This window comes from Brassica rapa, chromosome A09 (genome assembly GCF_000309985.2).
Source record: "Brassica rapa cultivar Chiifu-401-42 chromosome A09, CAAS_Brap_v3.01, whole genome shotgun sequence".
Lineage (NCBI taxonomy): Eukaryota > Viridiplantae > Streptophyta > Magnoliopsida > Brassicales > Brassicaceae > Brassica > Brassica rapa.
In genome coordinates, this window is record NC_024803.2 from 2,555,640 (window position 1) to 2,580,960 (window position 25,321).

Here is a 25,321-nt window from a genome sequence, read left to right on the forward strand (position 1 = left end):
AATCAATGAGTAGGCCAAATCTTTGATTGAATTATTATTAGTAAATAATGTATAAACACAAGAAATGCGTTCTACATTGCTAGTTAATCTGTGGTCTCAGAGGATAAGACCTGATACGCAAAGTCTTTTATTACACGTAGCCATATTACAGTATAGTTAAGTGTAGTTTTGTTGTTTGCTTGAGTTCAAAGCTCATGCATCCATGCGGTCGAGGATATGACGCGCTTCTTCCTCTGTGGCAGGAACAACGTTCCGAAGCTTAAACCCATTGTTTCTAGCCTTTGCCTCTGGCCGTACTGTGAACTTAAAGTAGAATGTATTCGAAACCTACATCATATGCAAACCTCAATTAGACTTTGTTGAGCATCAAATTTGATATGGGTGTGTTAGGATTATACCTCACTGGAACGAATCTCTGGGCTTGTAACATGGGCAACAACTTCTATATTGATGAGCGGACAATCCAGTTTATCCAGTTGAGTGTAGAGCACGCAAGATTTGAAACGTAAGAAGTCCCCAACGTCCACCTGCAAGTCCCATTAGTTATTATTATTACACAGAAGGAGAAAGTTTAACAAGAAGTGTGAGTTGGATACAAACTGGTCTGAGGAAATCAACGTGATCAACTTCCAAGAAGTAAGGCACTAGACCAGCAAACGTATAAGCTGTGGAGAAGGCCAGCTCAAACGCTCTGTGCATCAAAAACCCTCCAAAGATCCTGCCGTGGATGTTCCTCTGCTGCGGCTGGCATATCAGGGAGTTTTCGAGACGGGTGTCTTTAAGGAGAATGCTGTTTCTGTCCGCAAGTGCCGGCATGTCGGAGAAGATCCTTCCTTCAGCTAACAAACCCCCGAGCTTGTTGTACTCTCCGTGATCGAGTTCCTTTCTCTCGCCTCCTCTCTTCTTCTTCCTCAAGTTGTTCCTAGCTTCAGCTTCCTCGAACAGAAGCTTCTCGAGCTCGGTTTCTGGAGAGAGGCGGTTGATGGGTGCGGCTTTGCCAGTCTTGGAGTCACGCGCCACGAAAATGAAGTTGGCAGTTAAGGCTACTGACTCTGGAGAAGCATCAGCGTCTTCTGGAAACAAGCAAGTGTGTTTTTTTTTAGTTTAAGGGCATGCTTGTAGTTGAGTTTGTAAAGTACATACCGAGTTCAGATTGGATAACTTCGAGTTGAATCTCGATGGATGAGCGACCAACCCAAATGACAGAAGCAACAATCTTCAGATCAGTGTCGACACTAATGGGCTTCTTCAAAACAATCTTATCAACAGAAGCTGTGACCAGCAAGAGTGGCCTCGTGGTGCTATCATCATCAGAACAGTGCTGAATCATAACGTTACACAAAATATTCAGATTCTGGTATAAAATAATAGCAATTTAATCACAATAAAATCACTAAGACCCTGTTTGTTTGCATGTGGCAGGTTCTTGCAACTTCCGACCTTGCAACTTAACTAGCAGTTGCAAGTCGCATTCAATTTAAATTTTTAGTTGCTATATTTTAGCCACTTGAAATCGCCATGGCGACAGCAAAATGAACAACAATCTATTACTTGCGATCTATTAGGGTTTATTATGGGCTTCCAACTCAAAACCAATTGGTAATTAGTAAATTGACCCTAACCCTTTATATATTACTTAATGTTCCATTAATTTTCCAACGTGGGATACATATCCCTTAATACGATCTACATCCTACATCTAGAACCTGATTGCGTGATCACACGATCAATTTGATCTGATCGCGCGATCTATCTGATCTGATCGCGATCGCGCAACAGAAAACAAACAACAAGTTGCAACTGGTGGCAAGTCGTAGGTCGCGCAACAGAGAAACGAACAATAAGTTGCAACTGGTCGCAAGTACAACATGTAAAAAGAACATGTCCTAACCCAAACTAAGACAATGTAATATGAAACAGAACCTAATCAACCAAACTAACATCAAAAACACACATACTTGAGTTACAAAACTCGCACCAAAACACATAAACAACGAACCCATTGAAGAAAAATTTGCGATCGGATCGGAGCATATATATACCTTGACGGAGATAGTACCAGCCAAAGCGTCGAGATCTTCGAGCAAGATCCCGATGCGGACCTCGTTCCAGGGATCTCTGTACTGCTCGCGGAGGATGTAATCAGTGGAGAAAGGGTAGAAGATGGTGGTTCGGCTATGTGAGGGCGTCCTTGTGAGAAGCTCGCTCTGAGGAGGTGCGTCTTTGGGAGGATCGAGGAGAGACTCGAAGATCTTGGACCTCGCTTCCCATAGAGCGATGGTGACGGGAGAGTGGTACATGCCAGGCCACAGACTCAGGGGCTTACGGGTTGAGTCGGAGGACGGTGGTGTTACGTCGAAGGGTGAGGCGAAGGTGGAGACGACGGGGATGCATTTTGGAGAACTCGACTTCATTTTTTTAAGAGAAAGATGGATTTGGAGAAGAAGAAGGTTTCTCGATTGGTGAAGAGAAGACGATGAATCAATCAGAGGTTGATTTGCTCCCTTGACTTTGGAGCTTCTTCTTCCTGCTTTCGTGTTTTTTTTATAAGCATAACTTGAAAGAGAAAGAGTCTCATCCAACACATTTCTTTTGCTTTTACCGTTCTTTTTTCCTAAACTTTTTTATTAATTAGTTAGTTAGAGGTGTGAGAGAGAGGGTCAATGTGTTTTAAACCGGGAGTAACCGAATCAAATCAATTATAATCGAACCGGAAATTTTTTCACAAAATGAACCGGGATCAAAACCATTAGTTTAAATTTAAACACATCTAGTTGTAATACAGTAGTCTATTGCTAGTCTACTCCTTTATAAATCAATCATCGTATGATTATTCATACATGATTTATTATTGATCAATCTCATAGATACATAAACTATTTAAATTTGTTATATGATTTTTCAATTTTGAAATGTATTCAATTACAAATGCCGGTTTAATCTGGGTAACGGTATAGTAGGGGAAATGTCCATAGTTGTTGAGGGATCATTAAAAGAAGGCCTATACAAATTTGCTATCTGCACAACAAAATTTTAAATTTTTAATTAACAGATTTTAGAACTAAAAAAAATACTACTACATCGATATGAGTATTTGTTCATTGTTCCCAACTTTAAAAAAAAATTGCTTTGTAAAATTATTTATTTTATTAATTTGATAAGTAAAGAAGCAATAAAAATAAAAATGATACAAAAGAATATTATCTTTTCTAAATTTTCAGAAAAGAATGGCCAATAAAAAAAAAACATGGAGAGTGAAGATACCAAATTCATTAGGAAAATAAAATAACGGGTGAAGAGTAAATTACAAGCAAGTCAAGTTTTCCCCGGCAGCTTTCAGACAAAATCACGTGACAAACTTATCTTTAAAGTAGGACACTCCACTTATTGACTCGAGCCATTCCGGTCGTCTGGTCTAAGCCATAGAGATTGAGTCACCACGCCACTCTCTTTATCTCTCTATCACCTTGGTTAAAGAAAAAAAAAAGACAACGAAGCAGAGTGTCAGTTATAAATCACTTTGCTTTTTTTTTTTGCCTCCCTTCAACACTTTCTCTTTCCTTCCACGCTGCCTTTTAGGGGATTTCACTTTCCTCTTCTTCTCTCTCGCCTTACCCGAAAATTTTCTCGATCGCTCCAAGATGGATCCACCATCTTCTCCCGGTTCTTCTGATCTCTTTTTTTAGAAATCACCTCATCTATATTCTCCAGGTATACTTGTTTCCTCTCTTGTGGCGTGTATCATCTCTGTTTGCTTTTGCTTCGTGTTCGTTTTGTATCCACTGTAGCTAGGGTTTCCTGATTTTTTTCGCAAAAAATGTATACCAAGACTCTAGAACATCGACTGTGTGATGGATTGAGTAGGTTGCGTACCACAGAATCATCTGAAATAAATCTTAATAATGTATGGTTGCTTGCTTAGTCTTTTGTGTATAGTAACTCATTTTCTTACATAGTCATCTACTATGTCACTGGACTTATTCTTTTATTCCGTTGGTCTTGATGATTTAATATTTGTAGTTGATATCTTGGGAGTTGTCACCTTCTTTAACTTTTTTCATGCTGGAGGATACTCGCTCAGTTGCTTCCCTAATGGACTCCACATCGTCCAAGATCCAGCAGCTTCAGAAGGCCTTCGCCGAACTCGAAAGCCAGCGCGCCGTAACGCTTAATCTAAAGTGGAAGGAACTGGAGGAGCATTTCCATGGGCTCGAGAGGTCCTTGAAGAGACGGTTCCACGAGCTCGAAGATCAAGAGAAAGAATACGAAACCAAAACAAGGAAAGCACAAGAGCTACTGGAGAAAAAGAAAGCTGCAGTTGAGGCCAAGGAGAAGGCGTCTCTAGAGAGGCTTCAGAAGAAGAGAGACTCCGCTGTGTTCGCTATCAACAGTGCCTTGGATAAGTATAATAAAGCTCCCATTGCTGATGGTAGTATCACTGATGGTACTGTGCAAGAAGAGGCTGAGATCTCGCCTCAGGTGAAAGCTTATCCGGAGTTACTGAAACTGTGCAAGGATATGGACTCGACGGGGCTCCATAAGTTTGTATCAAATAACCGCAAGAACCTTGCTTCGCTAAAGGAAGAGATTCCTTTAGCGTTCAAGGCTGCATCAAACCCGGCTACTCTAGTGTTGGACTCTTTGGAAGGCTTTTACCCTATTGAGTCGTCACCACCACCCTCTGATGGGAAGAAAGACGCTAACCTCTTGGGAATGCGCAGGACATGCATCATGCTGATGGAGTGCCTTAGCATACTGTTGTCTCGTCTCGACGGGAGCTCCCTCGCTGGTGTTCTCTCGGAGAATGTTAAGCGTAGAGCGAAAACTATTGCAGAAGGATGGAATCCGCTGCCGGAGAGTACTCTTGACATGGATGCTTGCAATGGTAATTCTTTGGAGGCTCATGCGTTCCTGCAACTGCTGGCTAGTTTTGCTATTGTTAAGGACTTTGAAGAGGATGAGCTCTTGAAGCTGATCCCTATGGTTTCGCGTCGTCGTCAGGCGGCTGAGCTTTGCCGTTCTCTTGGACTCTCAGAAAAAATGCCTGGTTTGTTGTCCTACATTGTTATGACATTTTTTTTATCTGGTTGACGTTTGGTATATAGTGAACAATGTTCTAAAAATCGGTCTAGGCGACGTAATTAGACCTAAAAGAAGTTATTCTAAAATGATTTTTTTTTTTAAAAAAAAATCGGTTAGGCATTCAAAAATTGCTCTAGCGTCCGCCTAAACAATAATCCAGTATAAAACACCTAATTATTGTCTAGCGATTTCTTGAACATTGTTAGTGAATAACTGGATTTGTTTTTTGCCTTAATATATGATGTGCACTGTTCTGTTTATTGCAGGTGTGATTGAAGTTGTCCTGAACAGTGGAAGGCACATTGATGCAGTGAACTTGGCTTTTGCGTTTGAACTCACAAAACAGTTCCCACCTGTTGAGTTACTGAAGTCTTACTTGACTGAGGCAAAGAGATCTTCCTCCCAGGTAATGCATCTTCTGCTGTTCAGGCTAGTGTTCCCTTGCTTAAAACAAATGCATTCATTATTATTTTACTTTAGGAGTATGAAGCATCTTAGGACTTGCTGACGCAAGATTCAAGCTCAGATTATGATACATTATTTTGTGTGCTAAATGCAGGATGAGTTCAATGAGAGGGAGCTTACAGGTGTTAAAGCTGTGGTAAAGTGTGTCGAAGTGCATAACCTGGAAGAGCATTACCCAGTTGAGCCACTTCAGAAGCGGATTCTGGAGCTGGAGAAGACCAAAGCTGAGAAAAAGAAAGCGACAGAACCCGCAAAGCCTCAGACGAAACGACCACGTGGTGCTCAACCCCGAGTCACTGACAACAACAACAACAAGACAGGATATGGTAGAGTCATCATCCCTGAGAGGTATCCGCAGTATGTGTATGACAATAGACCATTCCTTACCGGTCCAATCATGGCAGCACAAGCTCATCCGCCTCCTCCTCCTCCTCAGACTTACACTTTCAGTCCTGCTGCTGCTGCTCACGGGAACTTCTACGGGAACTGCTATCAGTACCAGGCTCCTCCTCCTCCTTACTTTCACTAAGGTGATGGTGAATGTGACTGTGACTCTCTCTTCTATGGTGTTAACTTGTGGCAGCTCTTTAACCCCTCCTCTCCTACTAGTTGTTTTCCTTTGATGTTGTTATGTACGGATGATTTTAGTATTTTTGAGGATCAACCCTACTCAAAAAACAAAACAAAACAAAAATGCTCAAAATTTTCTATTAATTATATATTTAATGCTGTATTGTTTTCTTTCTTGCTTTCATCGTTTTTAATTTTGTATTACATAACCAACCATAGCTCTCGTGATCAGGAGGCTTATCGGCATATCCAGCGTCTACAAAGGCGATGCAAATCCAAAAGATGTATAAACAAGCATGCCATTGTACGATCATTTTCTAGTCCAAAATAGTTTGTATTTTTAACCATATTCAGTGATTGTTGTGCATTTTTGTATTGGTTTTGTGTAACTATTTGTATAAAAGGCCACATAATTCTAGTAGTTCTTTAGGCCACCCCAAGCTATGGGACGGCACTGGTTGGACCGTTAGATCGATACGCTGGCGCTCTTGTGATAGACGATTCATGGGTTGCATTCTCTGAACTCTGAAGTTGCGGCCTAAAGGATGTTGACCAAGTTTGATCATGGTTTTACTTTTGAGATGGAGACTGAGTTCATACATTTTTCATCTACTTCTAGATTTTATATCTTTGACTTATTCCCCCCTCCATGTAGGTAACTTGTTGAATATGAATTTTCTATTATACGAATAGTTTGTATTCTATTCTTCTTGTTGGAATATATAATTCTACAGAGGAAAAACACGGTATAGGTTGAATCGGTTTATATAAATACATGTTTATAAAAACGATAAAGTATTCGTGCGCTTCGTAATCGGAAAGTTTCTTTTTTCTAAATGAAGAGATTTGGGATTCAAAACGCAGTTCTACTAGTATCATTTCTTTTTGTTGTGCTTCTCTTCACCTGTTTTGCTTCCAGCCAAAACGATGGCGTTTACGAAGACTCCGCGTCTGATTATAAATGGGTTCGGATCCGGGTCGGGTTAGTTTTGGATTTGGATTCTCTGGAGGGAAAAATGGTGGGAAGATCTGTTACAACGGCACTTTCAGATTTCTATGCCGTTACCACTGATCACAAAACAAGAGTCTCTCTCTCGATCAGAAACTCTCACGGGGAGCCTCTCCTAGCTCTCGCTTCTGGTAACATACTCACATTCTTCTTCTTCCTTTGTCAGACATTCACTCACAATCTATGTGTTTTCTCTCTTTCGCAGCTGTAGATCTGCTGCAATCTGAAGAAGTGGAGGCGATTATCACCGCCGGGGACTCGATTCTTGAAACGAAGCTGTTGGCGGAGATTGGGGAGAAATCTAAGGTTCCAGTGATCTCAATTAAATCTCCGGTATCATCTTCGTTGAGCAGATACAATCACTTGATCCAAGTGACACATGATTCTTCCTCCGAGGCGAAGGGGATCACAGCTTTCATCCATGGGTTCGATTGGAACAGTGTTGGTCTTGTCTACGAGGATGAAGATGACTGGAGAGATAGTATGCAACAGCTTGTGGATCATTTTTATGAGAACGGTGTTGGTATACAATCCAAGGCTGGTTTTGCAGTCTCTTCAACCCAGGAAATGGTTATGGATCGGTTAGGGAAGATGAAGGACTTGGGGACGAGTGTGTTTGTGGTGCACTTGTCTGAGGTTATTGCTACTCGTCTCTTCGAATGTGCTGAGAGATTGGGGATGATGGGTGAAGGGTTTGCTTGGATCCTCACTGCCAAAAGCATGACCAGTTTCCATGGAAAAGAGGCAATGGAAGGTGTGGTTGGTTTCAAGACTTACATTCCAATGTCAAGAGTGCTTCAGAACTTCACTTTGAGACTGAGAACATCACTAGGGAATGGAGACGATAATCGGTTGAGTGTCTCTGGTGTATGGGCTCATGATGTAGCTTGGGCACTGGCGAGATCAGCGGAGATGGTGAATGCATCATCAACTCTCCTTGAGGCTATCACTGAATGCAGGTTTAAGAGTTTGAGTGGTGACTTCCAAGTGAAGGATAAGAAGTTCTTGTCAGACAAGTTTGAGATAGTGAATTTGTTGGAATCAGGTGAGAGGAGAATAGGGTTCTGGAATGGCAATGGTAGTTTCAGCAGTAGAAGACATTTTAACAAGCTCGAGGCTATAATCTGGCCTGGTGGGTCTGCTCAAACTCCGAGAGGGCGCGCTCTTGGAGAAAGCATAAGAAGAAAGCTGAGGGTTCTGGTTACATCTAGCAACAGATTCCCAAGCCTGATGGACGTGGAGACTTCAGCAATAAATGTTACAACTGTGAAAGGGTTCTGTATAGAAGTCTTCCAGGCTGCCATTGCACCTTTCAACTATGATCTGGAGTTCATCCCTTGGCGCAATGGAAGTAACTACGACAATCTTGCAATTGCACTTTCTACTCAGGTACTAACCATGGCTCAGTTTATGATTACAAGTATCTCTTCATGTTGAATGTTGCAACACTGGATCATTTCCATTTGAATTTTCCTTTTGTGTTGAATCCCACAGAAAGACAAATATGATGCAGCCGTGGGAGATATTACAATCACTGCCAATAGATCAAAGTATGTTGATTTTACTATGCCATTCACCGACATGGGTCTTGGAATAGTAGCACCAAAGGAGAGTAGTATGTGGGTGTTCTTCCATCCTCTAACGCGAGACCTTTGGATAACAAGTGCAGCTTTCTTTGTCTTGACGGGCACTATAGTTTGGTTGATAGAAAGACCTGATAACAAAGAGTTCCAGGGTTCTTGGCAGAAACAGATCGGAGTTATATTTTGGTTTGGCTTCTCTACCCTTGTTTATGCGCATAGTAAGTACTCTACCATTTTCACACGTCTTATATGCTAATCTTGGTCACAAGAGAATGGACTTAAATGTTTTTACTAATTAGTTTCTCACCTTCTGATGCTTACTATTTATGACAGGGGAGAAACTACAACACAACTTATCCAGATTTGTTGTTACAGTTTGGATATTTGCAGTGCTCATATTGACTACAAGCTATACTGCAACTTTGACATCAATGATGACGGTGCAACAGATACGATTCAACTCTAATAAAGATCATGTGGGGCATCTTTCGGGCTCCCTCATTGCAAATATGTCCCTAACCGGTCCCAAATTCCGATCAACGAACACCAAGGGTCTCAATACTTCTAAAGACTATGCTCAAGCTTTGTTGGACAATACTGTCTCATTTGTTGTCGATGAGTTGCCATACCTCAAAGTCCTCCTTGGAGAGAATCCTGAAAAGTTTCTCATGGTCAAGGCACATTGTAACACCATTGGTTTCGGCTTTGTACGTATCCCTCATCAGTTTTCGGCTTTACTCTTCATCTTCTTTATTAACTTAGCTGACAAAAGATACATTTTCAGATGTTTCAGAAGGGCGGCGACTTGGTGCATCGTGTGTCCATGGAGATCTTGAAACTAAGGGCGAGCGATAAAATAAGTGAGATGGAGAAAAGATCGTTTGAGAGTAAACTTCCATACACAGCAGATGATACATCAAATCCTCTAACTCTTTATATGTTCCGCGGATTGTTTATGATCACTGGAGTTTCTTCAGCTTTGGCTCTTGCACTACTTCTCATTATCTGGCTCCGAGACAACTGGGAGGATCTGATGAACTCGGTCAACCTATTCCTCTCGCGACGACTTGTACATTTTAGGATCCTCTGCGCAACAAGTATCCATCCCAACCCTCTTGATGACGAGAATGCGGTTCAAATGGCTCAACGTAACTGAAGATAGGAACTGATTCAAACATAGCAATATATGTGTTAGATTCGGACTTACTATGGGTTTTCAGCTTAAAACCAATTGGTGATAAGTAGATTAACTCTAACCCTCTATATATTACTTAAAAGTCTCCTTGAATAATATGTTCATTACCGTATGTAAATGCAATTTCAAAAAAAAAAAAAAATTATGTTTTCTGTGATTCTTTATCAGGTGATGATTACCTTTCAAAACATTAATTATATTCACTGAAGTTTCTTGTGATTTAAAATGGCTGAGCATCAGTTTAGAAATCGCTGAGAAGGTTTCGGGTATGTATACTTATAGGGCTTGTATGGAGGATTTATTGGCATGTTTTCAGACCAGTTTTTTCTTCAGCAGCTAACAGGAGTTAGTTTCACTCATAGTAATGGTCTATAGTTTAACGGCTACATCACACCCAAACATTTGGCTACTGTATATATTGATCTGCTCAGAAATCCTTAGTGTAAAAGGAACCAACAAACAAGGTAACAATGATAGTGTAGACACTAAACACCATGAATAATCCTACATAGTATAACCTACTCTTCAAAACCCATCCACACCAGATACATTACAAAGGCTTATTCTAATTTGTATTAGTAAGATCCTTTTTAGTTTGATTCTACGTTGTTTCTCCTACCATCTACCAAACATAATCTCCTCTTAGATCAATCAACTTATTTCTCATGGAAGTTCTGCAATTTTTATTAGGATAAAAAAATTCATTGGACTGTTAGAGAACCTGGTTTGACCCCATTGGCCTGAGGGAAAATGGGCATTTAATTCCCAAAGTATTTGAAATCGGCAGTTTTAATACTCAAATATTGTTTGCGCATATATATTCCTCAACCAATAATTGACTGCGCAAAATTGAAAACAAAATAGTCAACCGTTAACTGATGAACAAAAAAAATAACGGTTTCTGTCAAATTTTAAACACTAGAATATTCTAATCATGATTTTGCACAGTCAATGATTAGTTGGGGAATAAATATGCACATATAATATTTGAGTATTTAATTTGCCGATTGAAAATACTTTGAGGAATTAAAAACTCATCTTTTTCTTTATATTTCTTATAAGATTGAAAGTCATTAACATCAATCCCTTTAAAAAAACACAAGTAAAAATATTTTCTAGTTAAATAAAATCATTGTACGAGATATTTACCTTTAGAAGAGATTGTTGATTTTTTACACTGACATATAAAACAATACAAAATAATTATTGTTACATCTTATTGTCGATGTACTTCATGTTTATATCACTTTAGATGATTTTTAAAATAATTCATAGTTAGAAAGATTCATAATTTGAAATAATATACAAGATATTTAATCTCGGAAAAGGATTTATTTAGTTTATAAAAGCATATAAAATAACATAAGATAATTACATTTGCATTGTATTGCTGATGTGCAATATATGAATGTGTAAAGTACAGATAATTAGATATGATTGTCTAAAGTAGAGATCCAATGTACAACATATAATTGTCTAAGCAATATGAAATCATCCATAAGTGATTTTATAAACATGAAGTACATCAACAATACGAACAATACGATGCAACCATAATTATTTGTATTATTTTATACGTCATTGTTAAAACTCAAAAATCTATTTCAGATAGATAAAACTCTCTTGGTTATATCTAACTTGAGAATATTTCAAATTTTGATTTTCTAAAAAAAGAAGTGTTGTTTTAAATTTCTCAAGTATTTTTAATCGGCAAATTAAATACTCAAGTATTATATGTGCATATTTATTCCCCAACTAATCATTGACTGCGCAAAATCATGATTAGAATATTCTATCGTTAAAAAATTGACGGAAACCGTTATTTTTTCGTTCATCAGTTAACAATTGACTATTTTGTTCTCAATTTTGCGCAGTCAACTATTAGTTAGAGAATAAATATGCGCAAGCAATACTTGAGTATTAAAACTGCCGATTTCAAATACTTTGAGAATTAAATGTCTATTTTCCCATTGGCTTGAAACATTTGAATAAGATCCCCATTTTGTAAAAAAATATATTATATATTAATATAAATATAAATATATATAACATACAAATATAAAATGAAATAAAAATAAATAATTGATTAAAAGTATATTAATGATAACAATATATTAATGTTACTTTATAGAATTTTTTTACATCTTAAAGATATAATTCTATTTTTTAAAAAAATTACTATAGATGTAAAACTTTTTTTAATAAAGAATAAACCAGTTCATTTATATAATATGTTTTTTGGACTTCTCAAATTTCATGACTGGTTGTCGTTAGATAGCCAATTAAGTAGGTGCCCGTGTGATAGAAGGACTGTTTGGCTTGCCTGAAGTTACTGTCGTAAAGGATGTTGACCAAGTTTGATCGATCATTAGAGATGGTTTACTTTTGAGATGAGAGATGACTTCATAATTTCCCTCTACTTCTATATTTTAGATCTTTGACTTATTCGCATCTATGAACTCGTTGACTAGTTCTTCCCGACAAAAAAGTTTAATACAGTCCAAAACAGGGGTACAACGTTAGATAACAAGTCGGGTTGATACGTCTAATACCAAAAAAAATACATCCTTTTTCTTACAGCCTTGACAAATGCTGTATTTGTGTCTTTAACTGTAGCTATTGGTCTCTTTGACAGTTTCTTTGAACTATAAAGTCATCATTTGATCATTTCCCTTACTTTTCTTTGACTGGGTCGTAAATTCGTAATAAAATGATTGTTGAATTTCCACAAAATAATGTGACAAAAGAGTAGCCAAAGTCGCGAAACTCACACTGATTTTCCTTTTGAACATGTAATCCTAATAAATAATCATTTTATCCTGTCAAATGATTGGATTAAGCATTGGTCGTCCATGTCCGAATCTAATCAGGCCTATTTTGGTTACAACTATTTTTCACATGAACTGTAATTGGTCAAGAATTAGAGACCAATTAACTCATCAGCATAGACATGCTACACTATGCTGATGAACCCGTTGACTAATATCTTCTTAAAAATCTTACGGTCCAATGGAGAACCTACATTATATTCTTCTCCTTCAGAGGAAAAACAAAACACGGCATGGGTTGACTTAGAATCGGTCATATAAAATAAAAATGAACAAGAATGATAAAGTAGATAACGTGTGTCTTTTCCTTTCTAATCGGAAACTTTTTTTAATGGAGAAGTTTGGAATTCAAAAGGCAGTCTCATTTCTTCTTGTTCTGCTTCTCTTCATCTGTTTCGCTTCAAGTCAAAACGATGACGTTCAGGATCAACACATTCGGATCCGGGTCGGATTGGTTTTGAATTTTGATTCCGTGGAGGGGAAGACAGTGAGAAGCTCTGCTTCAACGGCGCTTTCCGATTTTTACGCCATCAACAGTGATTACAAAACAAGAGTCTCTCTCTCAGTCAGAGACTCTCAAGGAAAGCCTCTCCTCGCTCTCGCTTCTGGTAACGTACTCACATTCTTCCTTCTCCCCTCTGTCTCCATTCACTCACAGTCTTGCGAAATGAAACAGCTGTAGATCTGCTGCAAGCTGAAGGAGTGGAGGCGATCATCATCGGCGGGAGTTCGTTGCTGGAGACGAAGCTGTTGGCGGAGATTGGAGAGAAAGCTAGTGTTCCTGTGATCTCACTTAACTCTCCGATCTCACCGTCGTTGAGCAGATACAGTCATTTGATCCAAGCGACGCATGACTTTGTATCCGAGGCGAAGGGGATCACAGCTTTTATCCATGGGTTTGGTTGGAAGAGTGTTGCTCTTGTTTACGAGGATGATGATGACGATGACTGGAGAGAGAGTATGCAACTCATGGTGGATCATTTTTATGAGAACGGCGTTGGTGTACAGTCCAAGGTTGGTTTTGCAATGACTTCTAGCGAGGAAATGGTTATGGATCGGTTAGGGAAGATGAAGGACTTGGGGACGAGTGTTTTTGTTGTGCACTCGTCTGAGGTTATTGCTACTCGTCTCTTCGAATGTGCTGAGAGATTGGGTATGATGGGTGAAGGTTTTGCTTGGATCCTAACTGCCAAAAGCATGAGCAGCTCTCATGAGAACAGTGATGGTTTTGGAAAAGAAGCAATGGAGGGTGTGGTTGGGTTCAAGACTTATGTTCCAAAGTCAAAAGAGCTTCAGAATTTCACTTGGAGATTGAGAAGTAATGAAGAAGATGTTTGGTCGGAGAAAGCTCGGTTGAGTATCTCTGGTGTTTGGGCTCATGATGTAGTTTGGGCAGTGGCGAGAGCCGCGGAAGTTGCTAGGGTGGAAAATGCGTCATCAACTCTCATCGAGGCTATCACTGAGTGTAGGTTTAAGGGTTTGAGTGGTGACTTCAAAGTGAAGGATAAGAAGTTCTTGTCAGACAAGTTTGAGATTGTGAATTTGTTGGAATCAGGTGAGAGGAGAATAGGGTTCTGGAATGGCAATGGTAGTTTCAGCAGTAGAAGACATTTTAACAAGCTCGAGGAGACCATAATCTGGCCTGGTGGGTCTGCTCAAACTCCAAAAATGCGCAGTCTAGGAGAAAGTAAAAGAAAAAAGCTGAGGGTTTTGGTTACATCTAGCAACAGGTTCCCAAGACTGATGAAGGTGGAGACTGATCTAGCAACAAATGTTACAACTGCGGAAGGGTTCTGTATAGAAGTCTTCCGGGCTGCCATTTCAGCTTTTGACTATGAATTGGAGTTCATCCCTTGGCGCAATGGAAGTAACTACAACAGACTTGCATATGCACTTTATAGTCAGGTAGGTACTACTAACCATGGCTCAGTTTATGATTACGAGTATCTTTTTCATGTTGAGTGTGTGGAAACTGAATCATTTATGTGTTGCATCCCAACAGAAAGATAAATATGATGCAGCTGTGGGAGATATTACAATCACTGCCAATAGATCAATGTATGTTGATTTTACGATGCCATTCACAGAGATGGGTCTTGGAACTGTAGCACCAAAGGAGACAAGTATGTGGGTGTTCTTCCATCCTCTAAAACGAGACCTTTGGATAACAAGTGCAGCTTTCTTTGTCTTGACGGGCACTATAGTTTGGTTGATAGAGAAACATGATAACAAAGAGTTCCAGGGTTCTTGGCCGAAACAGATGGGAGTTATATTTTGGTTTGGCTTTTCTACCCTTGTTTATGCCCATAGTAAGTACTCTACCTTTTTCACATGTATTCTATGCTAATATTGGTCAAAAAACAATGGAGTGATGCTTTAAGTAGTATTGATTGGTAAACTATTTGCAAAAGGTGTTTCAAAAAAAAAAAAACATTTGCAAAAGCATTATTCTATTTATTATCCAATCAACGGTTATTGTAAAAACATTTTTAAGAAATATTTATAAGATGTAAATGACTTCAAAACTTTTTGTTCAATACTCTCATTTGAGTCTTTTGATAGAGCACTCGCTTTTAGAATATATAAAACTTAAAAAATAATTATATAATTCATTTGTTTTATTTAATAATATCAAAATTATGTTTATATCCAAAAAAATTATATATTTTGAAATAAGATTTACAATTAATTATTTTTAACTTTTTTAAAAGAATAGTATTCCACATTTCAAAATTAATTTAATTTATCATATATCATATAATAATTTTGTGATAATTTTATAAATGAATCACTTACTGATATGTGAACCACTTTATTAAATACATTAACGCGAGAGCATACAATTTTTGCAACATTTTTTTTTTTTTTTGAGAAAAGAGCATTCAATTTAAAAGATAAAGTATAAAATGTGATTTGTTAGATTACATAGTTTGGAGAAGTTGGATACATAAAGTAAGAGATGAAAGAGCTATTAAACACAAAGGATTAGCACAAATTTATGCAACATATTGCTTATATCGTATAATGTAACTGTTTTATTATCAGTTCTACCAATAAAAATCATAGTTACTCACTTTCTGCTGCTTACTATCTATGACAGGGGAGAAACTACAACACAACTTATCAAGATTTGTAGTTACAGTTTGGGTATTTGCAGTGCTCATATTAACTACAAGTTATACTGCAACTTTGACATCAATGATGACGGTGCAACAAATACGATTCAACTCTAATAAAGATTTTGTGGGGCATCTTTCCGGCTCGCTCATTGCAAAGATGGCCCTAACTAGTCCCAGATTCCGACCAACTAATACCAAGGGTCTCAATACTTCTACAGATTATGCTCAAGCCTTGTTGAATAATACTGTCTCATTTATTGTGGATGAGTTGCCATACCTCAAAGTCCTCCTCGGAGAGAATCTTGGGAAATTTCTTATGGTCAAGGCACAATGTAACACCAATGGTTTCGGCTTTGTATGTGTCCCTTATCATCAGTTTCCTTACTCTTTTTATCTTCTTTATTAACTTAGCTGACAACAAAAGACACGTTTTCAGATGTTTCAGAAGGGGGACGAACTGGTGCCTCTTGTGTCCAGGGAAATCTTGAACCTGAGGACGAGCGATAGACTTATCGAGATGGAGAAAAGATGGTTTGAGAATCAACTTCCATACACAGCAGATGATACATCAAATCCTGTAACCCTTTATAGATTCCGTGGGTTGTTTATGATCACCGGAGTTTCTTTCGCTTTCGCTCTTGTGGTGCTTCTCATCCTCTGGCTCCGAAACAAATGGGAAGATCTGATGTGTTCGGTCAACATATTCCTCTCGCAACGACTTGTACATTTTAGGATCCTCTTCGCAAGAACTATCCATCCCAACACCCTTGATAACGCCGATGGCGAGAATGCGGTTCAAATGGCTCAACGTAACTGAAGATAGGAACTGATTCAAACATAGCAAAACGTACATTACCATTTGTACTTAGCATCATAATACAAGTAGATGCTCAAGTTTTTTGGCGTGCTGTGCCCTGAGTCTCTATAGCCTTACACAATTGTTGTGACGTTGTTGCTTTGACCTAGAAGCCTCACCAAACAAGCTTGCTGCCCCTTCGTCCTCGAGTGGTCCGTCAACTGCGATATGGTTCTTGATTCAAATCGGGTTGCGTCCATGTGTTAGACCAATCATATGTTGGGAAAAAATAATTTTTAAACATACACATTATTTTTATTTTATTTGTAGCAATTAATAATGATAAACTTCGAAAAATATTATTATATTTATTGAATTCCTATTAATTTTAAATTATAGAAAATAAATAATTACATAAAAGGAAATAACTATAAGAAAGATATTATTTTTTAGAAAATGTATCAAAAATTTAAAATATTTATTTTTGAAACAGATGGATTAATGTGATTAAACAGAGGGAGTATGTGATAAATCATGTAACTAGTGTCTTCTTGCAAATGGTTTGGTTCTGCAATGTATATATAAATTGGCTTTATATTGGGCTGACAAAAGCAATGAGCCCATAACCATTTTCTGGAGAAAAGAATAGAAAGCAAACCCTAATCTCTTTACCCTCCGGTTACTAGTATAAACTCTCCTCTTTCTCTTCTCTAACAACGCCTGTCATCTCTCTCTAATAAATCCTTTAAATTTTTGTTGTTTTATTTTACAAAGTTTTCTATCTTGTGTTATTACAAGCAAGTTCAGCTTCTTTGGTTGGATCAAAGACTGTCATGATCCAGTCAATTTATAAAAAAATATAACCTTGCAAAATAGAACTCGGCAGTATCACTCGCCTGGATCTGATGATATTTCATGATTATCCAGGCCCTTAATCTACTGGCAAATTTATTCTCTCTTATTGAGTTTGGTTCATATGTTTTTCTGCAAACGCACTCTGTCCCGAGACCATTAATGTTTTGGTGCAATTTCTTCGTTTGCTAAATTGTGTATCCACCCATTAAACTTGTCTTAGGAATCTTTTCGGTGATTCCCTACATGGGCTCATGGTTGGCTTACATCTTACTCAATTGTTTCCATACGAATATTTCTCAGCAACAAGTAAGCATGAAGAATTTATGTTATTTAGACACGAAGAATGATGATTTGATGCAAGATTTTTTTAAAAAAATAGAATTAATGTTGTTAGGATTTAAACTGAAATAGCTAAGCTTAGTTGCATCATTATGGACAAGGAAAGCTTACAGACCGAGTTATAACAGAACTGGTGCAGAGCATGCGACAGACACTACCTATCTGATTTGACCCTTGATCTTTTACTTAACATCGAAATACCGGTTAATCATTGAACAACTTTGTCCATCTTCATTTTCAAGATGGATTTGGTCATTTCTGACCTATTGTCCTTTGATCTAGTCTAATCTTTTTCCCGGTAGCCGGTAGAAGTCTAATGTCCTATAGCCAAAAGGCATTAAGCTAATAAGATTAATTTGCTTGGGCTTGGAATAAGAAACACTCCTTCTCAAACATTGAGAAGTAAGAAGAATAGAGTAGGATACTGTTTTCTAAAGGAATTTAACATTAAAACCCCTTAACTAAATTAGTTTTAGAGAAAAACCCTCAAATTCAGTATTTAATGAAAAACCCCCAAACTAATTTATGTAATGAATTAATATAGAAACCCATAATTTAAAGATTTACCAGTAGTAATGGTAATTATGATATGCTAGAGTTTAATTCATTAAATATAGTTAGTTTGAGGGTTTTTTCGTTAAATACTTAGTTTGAGGGTTTTTACCCAAAACAAACTTAGTTAAGATATTTTAACTTTAAAAATCCTTTTCTAAAATACAGTCACCAATGTAAGTCATAGTTTTACTACACCCAAAAAAATGTAAGTCATAGTAATTACTTTTCATAACAAATGAGTTGCTGGAAATACACGAGGAATGGACAATACACAGTTAAGTCTGGATATTGGGTTGCTCAAAATCTGCTGAAGTTAGATGAGGAAAAGCTGATACTGGAACCAAGTATAACTAAACTTCAAGCCTTTGCTTGGAAGTTGAAAGCGCCTAGGAAGATATGTCATTTAATATGGCAGGTGATAACGGGTCAGATGGCAGTAACGAGAAATCTAGTGAGAAGAAATATGCGCTGTGATGATTACTGTCCGAGGTGTGGGGAGGCAGAGGAATCTGTAACTCATGCCATATTTGAATGCCCTCCTGCTCTGCAAGCATGGTCCTTATCGACAACTCTTACAAGCCCATGCATATTTCCAGCGTCAAGTGTCTACACAAACATGGACTATCTATTCTGGAGGAAAAAGAATATCATAGCTTTAGACCAAGACATAGATCCTTATCCCTGGATAATATGGTATATATGGAAGGCTCGTAATGATAAGCTCTTCAGGGGAATAGACAGAGATCCTTTGGAGCTAGTCCGATATGCAGAAAGCGAATGCCAAGCCTGGTTTAGTGCAAATGAGTTGATACCACCGGTAGTGCAAGACAACAACAATGAGGAAAACCAAGTCTTAAGCTTGAGTAATATTTGCCTCCTGGATGGATCATGGACAGCTTCCGATAGATTCAGTGGATGCGGATGAGCTTGGATGGATAGCGGGGAGAACATACAACTTTTGGGTACACGAAACTTCAGTCGATGTGAATCAGCATTGCATTCTGAGATAGAAGCACTGCGCTGGGCGATGGAGAACATGCTTCAACACTCACCATGTCAGAGCTTTGGAACAGATTGCAAGGAGCTGATTGCTATGATAAATGAACCCCAAAAATGGCCAAGATTTGCGACAGAATTGGAGAAGATAGAGACGCTGCAGATTTGCTTTCCGGACTTCAAAATCATACATGTTCCACGAGTGCGCAATCAGTTTTCGGACTTTTTAGCTAAGACTGCTAGAACATTTCGGAGAGAGTTACTTTTTATTGGTTGTTATATTCCGGTCTGGTTACCCAGACCACCTCAAGCTTGAGTAATAGAATGGCCGTTCGACGTCAAAAAAAAAAAACAAATGAGTTGCATAATACATTTATATTGTACTTTGTCTTTATGTTTTTCTTATTAAAATTATTGTTTAGCTATTTAATTTTTTTTTTAAACATTACTGCTGGATAGATTTCTTTTGGTTGTGAAAAATGCATATAACTATACTGTATATAGATTAATGCAACAATCTAAACTAAATAAGTTAGGGTATTTTTCAATTAGTGATTAATTAAAATAAGTTATTAATATTTTTTTACCTATTAAATTTTAAAATAGTTTAAGTTGATAAATTCTAAAATTTCTTTAGTATGCATAGGATTTTGAGTTCAATCATGTATTCATGAGATTCTATATAAAATTATTTGTAATGAATCCAAAATACAAAAAAAAGGAGTTAAATCCTTACAATTTGAATAACATTATATTTTAAAAACTAGATTTAAATCATTCATTGAAATACACTTGATTTTAAAATAGAATTTATAATCATCATTCGAATATCAGATTTAAACTCTATTAAAATAGATAATTGAATAACACCGCCTATTAATATTTTTCATCACCGGTCCAACTCAACTTTTCTTTAGGACCCGTTGGACCTTCTTCCCCAAGTATCTCAACAGGAATCTTGCTAATAAGTTTATAGAAACTCTTCCGTATAAACCACGGCAAAATCTTAGCGAAGCCTTCAAGAGACTTGTCAATGTTATACTGTACTTGAGGTCCCCATTTCCTAAGATAGTTAATCCACGGTGGCTCAACCACGCCTGAAAGTCCTGAAATCACTTCATACCCCGAACCACAGTCCAACACCTTGTCACTTCTATCCATGTCGTTTCTTATTCCGTTATTGCCATCATTGCCTAGCAACACAAGTCCAGGTTTTGAATACATTGCGTGACCGTGAAGCGACGAGTATATCACTGGTTTGTTTCCACCATCAACGTACTCAAGATCACACGCCTCCATCAACGCTCCTCCACTATGCTGAGAGAAGTAAACGCGCCATAACATGCCGTTGAAGTTACTGATACGTAAAGTAACGTGCTCCCAGTCTCCAATATGTTCGCCTATATCCCCTAAAGAGAGTCTCTTGATGAATAGAAACTTGAGGTTGGCGTTACCGTTGAAAGGACAGAATACCCATACGACAATGTCGGTGAAAGTCCCACCAAACATTGGTTTGATGTGTAGATACACTTTCGTGCTACTCAAGTCTCCTCTTTTAACCATTTCTTTTTGGGTTTTATCGACCGGGTAGTCTAACCAGAACAAGTCATCATCAGAACCGCCTTGTGGAAGATTTGTACCGTTTGGTTGTATTGGGACAGGGTTTGATTCGTTTCCTTTCTGGTACAACAATGCACCATTGGTGAAGAACCAATCCACGGCGGAAGGAAGAAAATCTTCGTCTGGATGGAAATATATCAAAGGAGAATAGGTTTGAAACAAAACCCTAGTTTGAGCTTCGCTTGGCATGCAAGAGTACATGTCAAGTTTTGTATTTCTTAAGGAGAATAAAGGAGGAAGAGGAGTAGAACTACTTAGTCCTTGAAAACTGAATGTTCCTGTGTACACACCTGTTGCTTGTGTTCCTCTGATGACCGGTCTCAATTTAAAAACGCTTACTCCGTTTATCCCCCATAACAATCCATCAGCTTCACTCGCTTCCGTAAACTCGGATCGAACACAACTTGTGTATTGTTGGGTTAACGGAAGTGGCTTTTCAGGAGAAGTAGTGACAAACATACCAACCGCTTGATATCCATTGTGACATACCGGCTGCCAAACATAAGCAGGCCCGTCTTGTTTGATATTTAGCGATGCAGTGTTACCGACTTCAAGGTAGTCTTCTGGTGGTAGTAAATTAGATAAATTTACGCTTCTTGCAACAAGAATCGAACCAAAAAGCTTCTGGTTGTTTGGTTGTGCATAGAAGCCGAGTTTGAAGAAGTTAGGAGGGAGATTTATAGGTTCAAAGATGCTGAATCCCATGTTGTCTCCTCCTCCTTCATATGTACTCCATACTCTTTGCGCTGTTGAGTTGGAGATGGAGACTTGAGCAACCTCTAGACCTCCCAAGTCTATGATACCTTTACCAAAATCTCCCTCATCGGGAAGCGTATTAGGCAAAGGACCAGGAAATGTAAAGATTGTTTCCACAGGTAGACCATTAGTTTGAGTTTGCGCCCATAACAACTGGTTAGCAAACAGAAAAAGAACAAAAATTTGAGGTTTGAAGTATGTATCGCTAATCATTTACGATTATGTATGTTTCATTTTTCATTTCGGCATGCATATAAATATAATTTTATGTCAGAAAAGGATACATAAAAGATAACAGTTATGCAGATATGCAATAGATGTAAATATATTTTTACTATATATATACTAAAACTGATAGGTCTTCTTTCAAGTGTATTCGATATTTTTAGAAAAAAATCCTCTATTTTGGGATCCGTAAAGGAACATGACCAAACGTTCAACGTCCATTGATGGTATACAGTGATTCTAGTTGGTTTTAGAAGATACTGAAATTTGTTTATTAATAAGTAGATCAGTGCCGTGTGAGAACTTTACGGCACAAATTGATTTCTTATATATATGACTAAGGCAAACTTAAAAATATATTTAATTTATTAAAAAAATTATAAACAAAATCTTAATCTTAATTAAAAACAAATCTAAGTCATATAAGAATCAATTTGTGACAAAAAAGATTACAAACAGTTATAAAATCCATAGACTTTTAGATAGCATGAAAAAGTTAATCAGAAAATACTTATATAAGCAAATGGGAGACAGAGGAGAGTATTGAACTAAGAGCATCATTAGTGGTTTCATTTCTCACCAGAGTACCTCATGGTTAAGAAAAAATTCTTTATAAAGAGACGTTTCTGTCTGTTCTGATTTCTCTCTCTCATGCTTTTCTATTTCTTTATTAACTAAAACAAGAGAAACCAACGGGAAAAAAACCCGAATATATTTTCGAGTTAATAAAGAAATAATTAATTAATAAAAAAATAGAAACCCGACCCGAATAGTGATTTCTTTAATACGTTTAGTTTGTCAATAATTTTTTTACTTACGAATATATTTTCGAATTAGGCACAATAAATTAAAAAATCTAAAATAATCAAATAGAGAACTTCTTTTAAAATATATTTTTCTTTAATTTATACAATTTGCATATAATAAATTTTAAATTTTTATTTGTTTATATTATAGAAAATATATGTGTTTAAGATAATTTAAATTTACATATTCTTCTTAAAAATATACTCTAAAATATATCGTTTTGTATTATACCGGATTTATAAGTAAAAATACTCTTTTTAAAATAATATAGCTCTTTATTTTAGTAAATTTTATACATAACAGCATCTATTTTATTAAAATTATATTATTTTAGTAAATTTTATTGATTTAGATTATTTTTCATGTTATGATATTATGTTTTTTTTATTAAGATTTCAAAAATTTAGATTACTTTAATCTTTATAAAATATATAGTTTCTATTTTCGTGGTGCAATTCAAAAGGTTATTATTTATTATCTATGATTTTATCTTTTCTAAAGTTTGAAATATTATCAATTTGAGTTTGAATATTTATTTTCAAAATTGTATATTTTTCAAAAAAACTTGGAAAATTACACAATTATTTTTGAGTTTGGAATATTACATTAATTTTGAATTTGCTTTTGTTACTCCATAATACATTATTTTATAAAAACATATTTGAATTTTTGGTAATATTTTCTAATTTTTTCCCTTTTTTAAAAAATAATATTTTTAAAATTATAATTATAATTTATTTGCCATTAATATTGTAATTGAACTATTAAAATTTCATAGTTTTTTAATAACATATTTTTAAAATAGTATATGAACAAAAGGTTATTATATACTATTATATTTTTTTTATAAATATATTGAAACAATATAAATTCTTGAGAGTTTCAAAATAAATAAAAAGATAATATATAGTTATAGATATAAAAGTTTAATCTATGTTAATAAATTTATTTTTGTATAAAAAGGTTATATAGTTTATGAATTTTAATCCATTTTAATGATGAGTGATAATTTATTTAAATGAAACAATTTAATTTTTTTTAATTTACCTATTTAATATAATTTTTCATATTTAATTTATAAATCACTTATGTTTTTATATAATACAGAATATAATGATAAAAATTATAAAAATATAGTATATAATTTTTTTTGTTAATTAAGAAATATATTAATGTGTTATTTTATAAAATATTTAAATTTTTAGTAAGATTTCGTTAGATTCTTTCCCAGCAGATTTTGTTATAATTAAAAAATAAAATTCAAATTATAGTTGGTTTATTATTGTAAATAATCAAATATGTTCTATTTATTAATTCTTGAAGTGGTCTTAATAGTAGATAAAAATCTATACTATTAAAAGGGAAGGAGTTTTAAAAAATCTACCTATGAAAAGTTGTTAGACTTTTTCATTAGACTTAATTATTTTTTTGGTATCACCTTATATTTCTCTAACTATGCAATAATCAATTACCTTACATTTCTCTAACTATAAAATAATCAATACTCTTATTTATTACTCAACTTTCTATGATACACCAAAAAATTATACATAACTCCATTATACTAAAATATCATCTTACCAAAACATGTCTCATGAATCCATAACCAAAACATGACTAGTAAATTTAAATACCAAAACTCTATTGTTCCTTGGTACCACCAACTTTTCAATATTTCACACTATTATTTATTTTTTGACCAAAGGCTTCACTCTATCATTTTTTCTTTGATTGAAATGTGGTTTTTCAAATGAATATATTGACATTTCTGAAATATTTATCTACACGGCTTATACATCATAGATTTTCTTTGACTAACACTTCTAATAATTTTGACTATATTTTAAAGGAAGTTATTTTGCATACAGTTTAACAATTTATTCTAAATATATTGTTAGAGATTATTTTGTGTACTTTAGTTTAACAATATATTTAGAATATATTGTTATGATGATTTTTGATAAGAATATATTATAGATGCGATTGAAAAATTATATTATTAAAACAAAATATTTTTAAAAATATATTATAAAAGAATTTATAACATCTATATAAAACTCTTTATTTTTTATCCTACCATTAACTACAATAACTATAAATAATTTAAATAAATCCTATTATTATTTCTCATTTTGTATGATACACTTCTCTAATTATTTTTCTTATTATCATCTAATGTTATTGTTGTTATTCAATAACGTTATATACATCATATATTATGCTCAAAGATGGATATATAATATTTAGATATCAATTATTAAAATGAAAGCATATATAATAAAACATATTATATCATGTCATCTAACATTATATAATTCTAAATATTTACAAAATCAAATTTAATAAAAAAACACTTTAGCAAATCATTTGTTAAAACAAAATTATATATATTTACGCTAAATTATTTTTCATTACGTTAATATATTAGAAGTTTCATTCATCTCTTAAAATATTGTTGAAGATTATTTTTTTCTACCATGTCAACCAAATGCCGGGTCACACTTGATTGCATGTTTTTCCG

The 25,321-nt window shown here is 35.7% G+C and overlaps 5 protein-coding genes across 8 annotated transcripts; 3 read left to right on the plus strand and 2 right to left on the minus strand.

Moving 5' to 3' along the window:
- Window positions 1-6: 6 nt before the first annotated feature.
- On the minus strand, window positions 7-3,196 carry LOC103837248 (acyl-coenzyme A thioesterase 9, mitochondrial). Of its 2 annotated transcripts, none has more exons than XM_009113587.3 (5): window positions 2,043-3,196; window positions 1,144-1,321; window positions 601-1,070; window positions 399-527; window positions 7-327 (listed from the first exon to the last, which is right to left on the minus strand). In XM_009113587.3, exons 1-5 carry the CDS (start codon window positions 2,412-2,414, stop codon window positions 193-195), a joined length of 1,284 nt encoding a protein of 427 aa, XP_009111835.1. In that variant the 5' UTR covers window positions 2,415-3,196; the 3' UTR covers window positions 7-192. The 2 variants fall into 2 exon arrangements, with proteins under 2 accessions (XP_009111835.1, XP_009111834.1); XM_009113586.3 differs by having other exon boundaries at window positions 601-1,073.
- A 265-nt stretch (window positions 3,197-3,461) lies between these two features.
- Window positions 3,462-6,289, plus strand: LOC103837249 (FRIGIDA-like protein 3). Of its 3 annotated transcripts, none has more exons than XM_018654958.2 (4): window positions 3,462-3,711; window positions 4,021-5,047; window positions 5,349-5,488; window positions 5,642-6,289. In XM_018654958.2, exons 2-4 carry the CDS (start codon window positions 4,060-4,062, stop codon window positions 6,074-6,076), a joined length of 1,563 nt encoding a protein of 520 aa, XP_018510474.1. In that variant the 5' UTR covers window positions 3,462-3,711; window positions 4,021-4,059; the 3' UTR covers window positions 6,077-6,289. The 3 variants fall into 3 exon arrangements, with proteins under 3 accessions (XP_018510474.1, XP_018510476.1, XP_033134894.1); XM_018654960.2 differs by having other exon boundaries at window positions 3,493-3,711; window positions 4,082-5,047; XM_033279003.1 differs by having other exon boundaries at window positions 3,513-3,711; window positions 4,069-5,047.
- A 231-nt stretch (window positions 6,290-6,520) lies between these two features.
- LOC103837251 (glutamate receptor 1.2) lies at window positions 6,521-10,814 on the plus strand. Its single transcript, XM_033279001.1, has 5 exons — window positions 6,521-7,257; window positions 7,332-8,515; window positions 8,621-8,927; window positions 9,043-9,416; window positions 9,494-10,814. The coding sequence occupies exons 1-5, from the start codon at window positions 6,954-6,956 to the stop codon at window positions 9,863-9,865; spliced, it is 2,541 nt and encodes an 846-aa protein (XP_033134892.1). The 5' UTR covers window positions 6,521-6,953; the 3' UTR covers window positions 9,866-10,814.
- LOC103837250 (glutamate receptor 1.2) lies at window positions 9,891-19,748 on the plus strand. Its single transcript, XM_009113589.3, has 5 exons — window positions 9,891-13,340; window positions 13,409-14,637; window positions 14,735-15,041; window positions 15,833-16,206; window positions 16,288-19,748. The coding sequence occupies exons 1-5, from the start codon at window positions 13,001-13,003 to the stop codon at window positions 16,666-16,668; spliced, it is 2,631 nt and encodes an 876-aa protein (XP_009111837.2). The 5' UTR covers window positions 9,891-13,000; the 3' UTR covers window positions 16,669-19,748.
- LOC103837336 lies at window positions 17,352-23,488 on the minus strand. Its single transcript, XM_033279002.1, has one exon. The coding sequence runs from the start codon at window positions 21,979-21,981 to the stop codon at window positions 20,269-20,271; it is 1,713 nt and encodes a 570-aa protein (XP_033134893.1). The 5' UTR covers window positions 21,982-23,488; the 3' UTR covers window positions 17,352-20,268.
- Between the last annotated feature and the right edge of the window lie 1,833 nt (window positions 23,489-25,321).

What these genes read in the sequence shown, in the direction of transcription:
- LOC103837336 (XM_033279002.1), bottom strand. Translation starts at nt 21,981, where the DNA reads ATGATTAGCGATACATACTTCAAACCTCAAATTTTTGTTCTTTTTCTG.
- LOC103837249 (XM_018654958.2), top strand. Translation starts at nt 4,060, where the DNA reads ATGCTGGAGGATACTCGCTCAGTTGCTTCCCTAATGGACTCCACATCG. An exon ending in ACTCTCAGAAAAAATGCCTG is followed by an intron (nt 5,048 to 5,348) that starts GTTTGTTGTCCT and finishes TGTTTATTGCAG; the next exon opens with GTGTGATTGAAGTTGTCCTG. An exon ending in CAAAGAGATCTTCCTCCCAG is followed by an intron (nt 5,489 to 5,641) that starts GTAATGCATCTT and finishes TGCTAAATGCAG; the next exon opens with GATGAGTTCAATGAGAGGGA.
- LOC103837248 (XM_009113586.3), bottom strand. Translation starts at nt 2,414, where the DNA reads ATGAAGTCGAGTTCTCCAAAATGCATCCCCGTCGTCTCCACCTTCGCC. An exon ending in ACGTTGATTTCCTCAGACCA is followed by an intron (nt 528 to 600) that starts GTTTGTATCCAA and finishes TGGGACTTGCAG; the next exon opens with GTGGACGTTGGGGACTTCTT. An exon ending in CAGAGATTCGTTCCAGTGAG is followed by an intron (nt 328 to 398) that starts GTATAATCCTAA and finishes CATATGATGTAG; the next exon opens with GTTTCGAATACATTCTACTT.
- LOC103837251 (XM_033279001.1), top strand. Translation starts at nt 6,954, where the DNA reads ATGAAGAGATTTGGGATTCAAAACGCAGTTCTACTAGTATCATTTCTT. An exon ending in TACCCTTGTTTATGCGCATA is followed by an intron (nt 8,928 to 9,042) that starts GTAAGTACTCTA and finishes TATTTATGACAG; the next exon opens with GGGAGAAACTACAACACAAC. An exon ending in ACACCATTGGTTTCGGCTTT is followed by an intron (nt 9,417 to 9,493) that starts GTACGTATCCCT and finishes ATACATTTTCAG; the next exon opens with ATGTTTCAGAAGGGCGGCGA.
- LOC103837250 (XM_009113589.3), top strand. Translation starts at nt 13,001, where the DNA reads ATGAACAAGAATGATAAAGTAGATAACGTGTGTCTTTTCCTTTCTAAT. An exon ending in CATATGCACTTTATAGTCAG is followed by an intron (nt 14,638 to 14,734) that starts GTAGGTACTACT and finishes GCATCCCAACAG; the next exon opens with AAAGATAAATATGATGCAGC. An exon ending in TACCCTTGTTTATGCCCATA is followed by an intron (nt 15,042 to 15,832) that starts GTAAGTACTCTA and finishes TATCTATGACAG; the next exon opens with GGGAGAAACTACAACACAAC.